We start from the raw sequence: 10,476 nt of genomic DNA on the forward strand, positions 1-10,476 counted from the left end.
TTGGCAGTGTCTATCACTTACCACTGCAGCCCTCCCTGTATGTGAAGTATTTGAAGAGCTTAAGTCGCATTCTGTGTGATTTTGAATGAATCCAAGCTATTATAAGGCCAATCAATGGCAAGAAAAATATGCATATCGTGTTTTTTTGTTTGTTTTTTGCATGGAGAATGTAAAGGTCAAGAGCTCTTAAAGGAAGTTATTATTTCAGTTAGCTTGGATTAAGTGTTATTGGAGAAAGCAGTGTACAGTGGGATATGAGAAAATACCACTAATTCACAATAAAATAATTAATTTCAACTTGTGAATATTAAGGGAACACAGTTTATGCGAAATGCTAGACAACAGCAGAAGGGTGAGAAGCACAAAGTAGACACAGTTGTGGGCGTTTGACTTAATGAACAAAAACAAACAAACACAAAACATGAATATTAATGAGGCCTAAATTGGCAAAATCTGTTTATCTGAAATAGGAATACCCGGCACTTGCTTTTTCAGTGTGAAAATCTGGGGTTTGAAACTACAGAATTTGATCCTTTTAAAAAAGCTCAGTTTCAGCTAATACTAGATGTAAAGCAACTACCTCAGAATGAGAATTCAAGAAGTGGAAACTGAGAATTAAACTGGAATAATTAGGTCAGGATTCTTTTAGTGCTAAGCTGCTCAGAATTACTTTTCTAAAAGTTTTTATTATTATTATTATTATTATTATTATTATTAGTAGTAGTAGTAGTAGTAGTAGTAGTAGTAGTAGTAGTAGTAGTAGTAGTAGTAGTAGTATACATACGTACATGCTAAAGGAAACTATTCTTAATAAATTACAATTCAGTGGAAATCAGTAACGTAAATATTCTGGACAAATTCATTATATATATATATATATATATATATATATATATATATATATATATATATATGTATAATATTATTGTTATTATTATTAACGTCAACAGAATATAAATATGAATATTTTTTGTACAAATTATTATTTTAGTCAGAAGGTAAGGGCAATGGACGGATCAACCAGAGACACCTATCGATTGCAGAAGACCAGGAAGACAATGATGAGGAAGATGAAACCACACCACTGTCTCCAGCTTCTGTCAAAAACCGAGTTTCATACAAGTCAGAGAACCATCTGAAAGCATTCTCTTCAGCGAGATCCCCATACAAGTCCACACCGAGGCTCTGTTCCTCAAACCTGGATGCCAAGTCCAGATATGAAGCAGAGTCTTATAGGAACACGAGAGGACTGGAGAAGAACCTCAAAATCCACGTCTCCACTGTGAATAGCATCGGCCCTCCTGACCTCAGTCCAAGGTATAGCCATAACACAGGATTGTTTTTCACTTTCTGGAGCAGTGAGGTTGAATTGTGGAAGAAAAAATATGTGATTGATTCCAAATATAAAGAATATAAGAAGTCTTTAAACAAATCTTATGTTTTACCAAAAAAACACCTTCAGTGTTTCACAATCCTGCACAGCACAGAACTCTAGTGCAAATGGGACTAGTCCCTACTCTCTGTAAGGAAATTATCTTTCAAAAAAGCAAGAGATCATGTCAGCTGACTGTTACCCTGGTTCTCAGAAGTCTCTTTCATCTCCACCACAAAATAGCTCTTTCCTTTTTAATACAGGATAGTTGATGGCACTGAAGATGATGCTGGCAACGAAAGCAATTCAACATTTGAGTTTCACCCGAACCAGCTGAAGGAGTCAAGAGCACAGCCCTTGGACAGAGGTAGCTGAAAATCCGATTTGTTTATTTGACCCTTCATTGTTCTCTCCATTGGAGCAGGAAGGATCCAGAGTGTTTCTTATAATAAATCAATAATACAAAAAATGTAGTCTACAAATCAATCCACAGAAAAAATGGATAAGATATGACCCCAAGTCAAAATAGCACCCAGCTCAGATAAGCTATGATTAATGAAAGCTTTATTATAGTGAAAGACTATTAATATAATGAAATGTATATTTTAAATTATTGATTAAAATGTAGAATGATCATCTCCTAAAAAAGGTTAAATGTTACTTAATATATATTTTATAGTTTTTTGTTAAGCATCAGAAAACGTATGGATTTAATTGATGTTTCTGGAGAGTATTTTGTATATTTTATTGTATAGTATAGTATACTGTCATATTTGAGAAATGTATTTCATACAGACTTTTTATATGTATGTTTATATGTGTGTTCAATGTACTTTGCAGATTTGCTCCAGGTTAGCTCAGGAGAGCTAGCAGCAAAGACTGAAGAAACAAAACTACAAATAAACAGGTTAAATCAGGAGGTAAGCCCCATTCGTATGGAGAATCTACAAGAAAAAACAAAACATTGCATTAAAGACAGTCTATATTACACTGAATTATCAAGTGTAAAATCAATATTCTGTATTACACATTTAAGTATTCTGTTTTTAATAGAAAATGTTGTTTACTCCATTTTCAACAATTGCATTTGTTTTGGTTTAATAAACTGGTGTCATAGTTATTAACTTTGAATTATTTTCAATTTCAATATACATTTGATTTGGTTATTGTTTGTAGTTTTCAAATATTTATTGAATTACAGTTTTACGCGTTATATCTAAAGAGTGTTAAGCAAGGAATCCAAAATACATGCTCTGGGGAAAGTGTTTTTGTAATGTAATAATTAAATGTTATGCTTATTATTTTCGTTGTTAGTTAGAAATAGTGCATTTGCTTGTTTGTTAGTTTTTTCACATGTGGAAAACAATCATAGAATTAGTACATTAGTATTTGTATTTCTGTTGTATTCATTACCGTCATACCTAGTGTTTGTCTGGCCAAGGAGCAATGATTTTGTGCTTGTTGTCACTGGTTGTGTTGGCATTGGTAATGTTCTTGGAGGTATCAGGAGTTAAAAAACAAGCCAACCTGAGCTGGCCTGCTGTCCCTGTGCATATGGAGCCATATGGTTCCTCTATTGAAGCATCTGAGAGAAAAAAATAAAAATAAAGGACATTTTTCAAAGTTACTCACTGAATTCTTAGAAAATGTTCCATGAAGCGGTCCAGGCAACTGTGGGATACATACCACATCTGAACCTCATTGAATAGACAGGCTGCCTCTCAGCAAGACATGACAGTATCATCATTAGAGTGCATTTATGTAACCCTTGAAGCAATACTGGGACGTCCAGGCTTGGAGGACATTGCATGCATTTGCTCTGTGGTAAATGAAATGGTTTGGGAACGTTAAATGCATTTGTTTGCAGCACTGAAAAAAAAAGAATCCTAAAATTAGATATATATGCCCACATTCAAGTGTGGTGTAGTTACAGAGAGTGTGTGTTGCTTTTCCTGAATGGTACCTCACATGTAGGGTGGTTGTAAAGTCTTGGAGTCACCTCCCAGATGTCATCTGTGTACTTTGTGAATTGCATGTAAATGGGTTTGCGGCAACGTGGCGAATTGGAGTAAGTCGGACTGTTTGGTTGACCAGGTGGTTAAAAGCAATGTTTCCTGATTAACAAGCTGTGGCTGTTAGCAGTGGGTGTCCACTTCATTTGGCAACACACAATGACCTTGTCAACAAAACTCTGGACTCTGTGTCAGTGTGGCTCAACTCTCCAGGATTATTCCAGCCTGCCGAGCCATTTGATGTTGAGGTGCCGCATTGAATATAAAGCCTTCCAGGACACAATAATCACGTCCAGAGGGACTTTAGGTCAAACTTCACAGGTCTAATTGGCAGTATTTAACAAGTTCTGTTTATATAATAGAAACTGGCGTATTGATTTTAAAACTCGAATTATTGAAGATCGATGTTCTATATTTTGAACATAGTTTGCTAGAAATAAAGTATAGACATTATGATTCATTGAGGAAAACACCCTCTGTTTGGAAATGATTTATCAGTAAAACAACTCCTTAAACTACTATCCATAACTTCCGTATAGTTTTAGACCTTGCATATGTGCTAATGCAAAATAAATATTTTTTTCAAATTAAAACTATTATCAAAATATTTTTCTTAATCAATTGTATTGTTTATTTTGTTTTTATTTCGTCAAGGCTTTAATCTTTGTAAGTGATTAATATGCATATTTTGTTTGTTTGTTTGCTAGGTTTTTTGTCCCATTGTTGCCATATAGTTTGCATACTCTGAAGGAACACTCTCTCACTTTTTTCTTTCTTTTGTTCTTTCTTTTCGTCTTTCACTGTACATATTGTGAATCCCTGCTATTGCTGGGGGCCAAAGACAAAGCCCACAGAGACAATGCAACTCGGGTCTTGGTCTTTGTTTTTAGTGCTCAGCTCCTGACAGCTCTGGGATCAGAAAACAAAAGGCTTTCAGGTGCACATAAAAAAAGAGATAACTCAAAATATGAAACATTCACAACAGTAGTCATTGCACAGAGGTTTAGCATGTGTCATCATCCCAGTTACCATTCGCAGTTCAGATCCTTAAATAATTAAAATAATTATTAATAATAAATAATATAGTTGCTAAATGATACATTTTCTGTAGATTAGCACTTAGATGTTACAATTGTTACAATAATAATAAGTTACAATATTTTTTAGCAACAAGAACAAACCAATATAAATAAAATAATAATAATTCAAACAAATGCCTATATGAAGGACAGACATTTTAACAGTCCAAATTTGATTTAACTGGACCAGCACCTAAATATAACACCCTAAAAGTGATATGGCTTGGTGTGTGAGAGCATTTTTTATGTCTCGTTTTTCTTCACAGCATTAGTGCAGTTAATTCCATTTCCCTTTTTACATGTGATAATTATGTCTTTCACGCAGCTATAGTTATTGTTTTTCCCATACCAAACTTGAAGGAAGATCTGTATTGCGTGTTTCCTTACAATGACTGAAATGGAAAATATGGAAGGTTTTGGTTGTTTGGCAGCTCATAATATATTCTAGTAATTTCAAGTATGCTTTTCTCTGTCAGTATCTGTCAGCTCAGTAAATTATTTAGGGCTGTCCTGAATCTGTAACTGAGGAAAGGTATGATTTCGCTCAACTCATAAAAACAGATCACTAGCATTATTTATAAAAAACACAGGACTGGTCTTCAGTCTACAAGGAGGCACTGATTGATTTTTTTAATGTGAATTATGATAGAAAACACCCCTTCTTCCCACATAAAACTTTGAGATTAAAATGTCCAGTTAGGACTATGGCAAATGTGAAGGGAAATGTGTGAATGAGTTTTCCTAAGTGTCTGAATGATGGATTGGTGCACATTTTGGTGCAGATTTAAAAATAAACTAAAATAACGGAAAAGAAGCAATGGATTTGAAATGGCAGTATCGGTTTTTGATGAAAGTATAATGCACTTTCAAAGAATGCCTCCCTACCTAGTGCTTCTCTTCTTGGTTTAATGCTGTGTTCCACATCTTTGCATTTTTCACTTCACCTTGAAATTGGGGCTTGGAAATCTTCTGTTTCCCTGCCATGAATCTATTTGATTTTTATCATTAATTTCCACATCAAGCAGGGGTACCCAAGCCTGATCCCAGACACCAGAATAGGTTTTCTATAATCGTCAGTTTCTAATGACTGGGAACAATTGTAAGTTGTTGTCAATTTAGAAAGTAATTTGCTCAATTAAGTATGGAGTGGCAATCTCAGGTGCTTGAGAGCTGCAGGGTGTTAGGGTTTAAATTCACAATTATCTCTAAATTACTTAATTGAGCGCATTACCTGCTTTGCTGGTTATGATGCAGTTGTTACAGGCCTTTGGGAAATTATCATTCAGGGTGATCTACAAAACCTGCTGGATTGTTGGTGGACCAGGACCGAGGATAACTGCCCCTGCTGTAAACTCTTACTATGTCTAATTTGAATGTATATTACTATAAAATTAAATTTGATAAACATGGATTGTAGTGCTTTATGTGTGATTTTGCCCTGTTTTGCCCCTGGGGTAAATGGAAAATATTTTAAAGCCAGCTTGACTCTACTGAAGCCTTCATAAAGACATACCCTGAACATGAAAGCCAATTTAGGTCTCATGTTATGTTCTCTGTTACAAAACTGCATGTGATTTGTAATATTTCATAAAGCAAAAGCACTATTGAAGTGTATTGTAATGCATACTGACATTGTACTGGTTTATATTTTCATTTCCTTTGATAAACAGTGGGGTTTCTTTCTTATCCTGCTGTTTGAGCACCCTAGGCTATTGAGAGCTGAGCACCTTGTGTGGTGGGAAGATTGCGAACAGTTTGTTGAGTAGACAGGGATTTAGTGTTATTTTAGGTGCAAGTAAACAGGCTTCACCACAACGTGTATTGCTCTGAGCAATACCCTTACAAGAGGTGTTTAAACCAGATTGCAGGTTGCACACAAACTAGGCCATGTAATAACATACTCTAATTGGCCAAGTAGTTGTGCAACTCTGCTGGAGTTGAGTAGACTCAAAGTTGCTAAGGCTACTTTGACTTCCTGCACAATATTGACTTCAGGGGCACACAAAGGTATGTTTTGCTTTACCTAAATTTAATTAACATAAAACAGGATTGTATGCAGCTGTGTGTCAAAACACTTCTCCAAAACAGATTAGGACTGATTCAAGAATTTTGCTTTTTTCTATTATCCCTTTAACTCCCATTTTTAATAGCCAGTTATCTGGCCATCTAGTCATGACAAACAATTCTCCCTGCAACCAGGGTTCCAGGAAAACAGCTTCTTCTTGAGCTGGAATCAGGGATGGGAACAGGCCAGACTCCAGGTATCGTGCTGCTTGCAGGCGCCTGGCCAGCCACCGGTGTCTCTCGTGAGCAGAGGCCAGGATCCCCCTGCTGGCAGGAGACTCCAGCTGTGCCCAGTCTAGTTCAGTGCCTCAGTGGGACTCCAGGCCATGGCCTGTAGATGGCCTAGCTTAGCTATCTCATGCCTTCATGCACATTTACTCTCTTATCCTGGACCTTGGGCTGAGGCTTTAACAGAATGAGGCACTCTGGGGCCCGAAATGTCAGTTCAACTTAATGCAAATTTATGTGTAGTTCCAATGTAATATTAACATTTAAACAAGCACACGCGCAACCTACTCCCACAGCAAATTTTGATCAATTAGACATTGTGAAGAAGAAAAACTAGACAATTGCTGACACTCTACCCTCTGCAGTATTTAACATGATGATAAAATATCCCATACACACCATAGAATAAGGGAAGACCCAGTTTTTGTCAGGTGTTTGTATTGTCTGTAACCTATGGAACAGAAATTAAAATACACCAGTTAAGAATTTAATATCTAAATCTACATTCACATGTATTTGTTTTGAATGTCAGTTTATTATAATCATGGAATGGCATTTTCCCCATCCGTTCATGAAATCCCCAATATTCTGTGCCGTCCCAGTAATCAATTGCTCTGTGTCCTGACTGACATGACCAGCTGGCACACTGGCAACATGCCTGCATATGATTCTCCAAATTCATTAGGAACACATATCAATCACTTCATATTCTAACATGAGAAATTAGCCAAATGGTGCAGAAAGGTCTGAGCTCCTACACTGAAGGATTGGTATATAGAAGTAGGCATTTCACAAGTATAATAGAATAATTTAGACTAATGCAGGGTCACAGCTGTACAACTAGCAGTATATATGTTTATGGCTTTTAATTGAAAAATATAATGCATCTTATCCCTGCTTTCATTTTCTCCATGGAAAATAAAATAAAATAAAACATTTTTATTTTGATATATTTTGTTAAGTTTGCTTTATTCCTGTTTCAATCAGAACACATCTTTCATTTCTACATGAAACAGGCAGTTGCTGAGGATAAACAAATGAAAATCACAAAATAATTTAAAAAATAAACACTTTACACTGCATATATTTTGTTCTACAAGCCAAACATAGTTACATTTGCAGAATATATACTTGTATATAAAAAGATTGCCCGCCAGTAGTGTGCACAACAGTGTCCTGGCCTCGCTCTGATAATGAAGGTGTAATCCATTTATTATGCTCTCATTACTTTCAGAAGGTCTCTTTCTACTGTCATTATAAGGGCATGCTGGGCTTTTTATTTCTGGTACATATTGTGCCTTTATACTTCCAGAAAGATACTGTGTGACCCTACACTATTTCTTGATTTGCGTTCATAAGTTGTAGTCTCGGCTTGTTTTACACAGGGTGCTCAGCATTTAAATGGAATGGTAAACAAGTTCATTAAGTTTGTTTTTTCTTAATACAGTTAATAAAATAATTAGTTTCATCATCATACTATACTAATGAGTTCCAGATGTTATTGCAAATAAAACTATTATTATAACCATATTATAAACAATTGTCTGACAGGTAATACTTTTGACTGCCCTCATGTACTTTATACATCTCATATTTATATATTTTCATGTTTTCTTTCTCTCTCAGGTTAGCACACTGAGCAAGGAAGTAGCAGAGTTAAGCAAAGGCATGAGGAATTTTATGTTATTGGTGGAAGGTTTACTGTCTGCCCCCAAACCTCCGGTGTTTTGCCATAGTCACAACTCCTCAATGGAAAGTTTGCACTCTAAGATGACATGGACAACACAGCAGTCATGTGTGCATTCTCAACCAGGGACGATCTCCTGCTCCTCAGTGCATTTTCAACAAGGCAACACAAGGCCCAGAGTCTTGGAGATGGACTCTTTGCAGAACTCTAGCAGTCTACAGAGGACTTGTCCAATTCTGGAGCACTTTGTCTCCCCAGCAGCGCCGTGTCCACCCTGCCACTTCCAAGTGACGCCCCAAGCCGATCATTTGCAATTCATAAGGTGCACTTCTCCGCAGACAGACTCGACCTTCACTACCCTTCAGTCTATTTCCGCCACCCTGTCTCCTTCTGTGTGTTCGTCCCCAGAAGCGGCATCCAAGGTGCTTCACAGCCAAGAGGACAATGTTGGCTCTCCTTATGCCGCAACAAGATCACACAGTCTGGAAAACTTGCCCCTTTCGTGGAACACTGAGGGAACGGTTCCTGTGTCTTTGCAAAGCCCAAGACGTTTGCCTCCAGAAATCATGATGGCTCCAGGAGATCTCACGGATGACACCGCCATCCATTTATAGCGCTAAATGGCTCTGGAAGCATGTTCCATGGGTGTCTGCTGCTAAAGGCATTGTTACTGCATGACTGCTTTATTCGAAAGCCTTCAGCAACTACCATAGGGTTGAAACTGCCAGAGACTTCACTCTAAGTGAATCAATCAAAGGGATACAAAAATATATATTATAAATATATATATAATATAATTCAGAAAGAGGGGGGTTTGTACGAGCATGTTAAAAGGGTGTGACTGTAGCTTTAAGTTGTATAGACATCTCAGCACGGATTGGTGGGGTTGACATTGTTTCCATAGTTGCCCAAAGGTCTCCTGGGTCAGAACAGCAGGAAGTCTGAGACAAAGAAACATAAACACCATTTTTAGTGGGAGTTATTATTGTCTGCTCTTTAGAGGTTGTCCCCAAAGACCCTTTCGAGCTCTTTTTGCTGCAGGTGATCAGGGCTCCTGCTGGTGTATTTGTCGTCTCTGACTTGGCAAGGGGACAATTAGCACGGCATGCCACCTCCTAGACAATCAACCATATAGAACCAGTAGACGAGCATCAAGCCCTGCATGTTGCCCTCATGTAAATCAAACTCTTCATTTATTTATTTAGGGGAAATGGCTATTTTTGTAACCTTGGTATGATACTGTATTTAAGTGAAAATATTTATAAAGTTTGATTCTTTTTAGTGAACGCTTGATATTATATGACAACTATACTACTGTCAAGGTACTGTAGATCTGAGACTGTTAGAAGCTATAGATTAATACTGAGTCCCTCTGCTGCATGCTGGGAGGAATGCATCGATGATCAAAAGGGAAAGTAGGGCAATATTTCATGAAAACGTTTTAATATTTAAAATGCAACGAATGTATGTAAAAATAATATAATTTGCCTCTTAAATCTCACAGGTTTCCTGAACTCAGCCTTATGTTAGTAAAAATAAATAAATAAATAATAATTTGATCATGATGTGGTGAATTTCATTTTGAGGTGCTCCCCGTTTACATTTATAATTTTTAGCCGTAAGCTACACTGCTAACTAACTAACTCAGCATTTCAAACATTCACCTGTTGATTTATTTTTTTAAGCAACAATTCTTCTTCATGCTGTAAATTAAGTGGTGCTTTTTTTAATTTGTCCAATATAATATTTATAGATATGTATTAATCCAATAAAAGAAATCATAATCTTGTCCAACATCATATCTTTCTTGTCTTTCTGTCAATTACACTCAACAAATTATAGCAATTTCTCAAATGTCTCAAAAATGTAATAAAAACTTAACAGAATAATGCATTAAACCATCAATACCATTTCAAACAGACATCCTGAAATCTGTTATCACCTAATAATAGACATCAGTAATGCACCCAAATGCTGCTTTACATTTATTATTTAAATGGTGTCTTTGAGAAGAAACAATCAATTAAATTCCAG

At 36.4% G+C, this 10,476-nt stretch overlaps 1 protein-coding gene across 1 annotated transcript in view; it reads left to right on the forward strand.

Moving 5' to 3' along the window:
* kcnh8 (potassium voltage-gated channel, subfamily H (eag-related), member 8) overlaps positions 1-10,133 on the forward strand; it is a 56,673-nt gene extending 46,540 nt beyond the window's left edge. Inside the window, exons 13-16 of the mRNA XM_066714565.1 lie at positions 992-1,317; positions 1,636-1,739; positions 2,213-2,292; positions 8,382-10,133. Of these exons, the coding sequence (XP_066570662.1) occupies positions 992-1,317; positions 1,636-1,739; positions 2,213-2,292; positions 8,382-9,056 (1,185 nt within the window). The 3' untranslated portion in view covers positions 9,057-10,133. The remainder of the gene's footprint in view (positions 1-991; positions 1,318-1,635; positions 1,740-2,212; positions 2,293-8,381) is intronic.
* The last annotated feature ends 343 nt before the right edge of the window (positions 10,134-10,476 follow it).

Source organism: Amia ocellicauda, chromosome 10 (assembly GCF_036373705.1).
Source record: "Amia ocellicauda isolate fAmiCal2 chromosome 10, fAmiCal2.hap1, whole genome shotgun sequence".
Classification (NCBI taxonomy): Eukaryota; Metazoa; Chordata; class Actinopteri; order Amiiformes; family Amiidae; genus Amia; species Amia ocellicauda.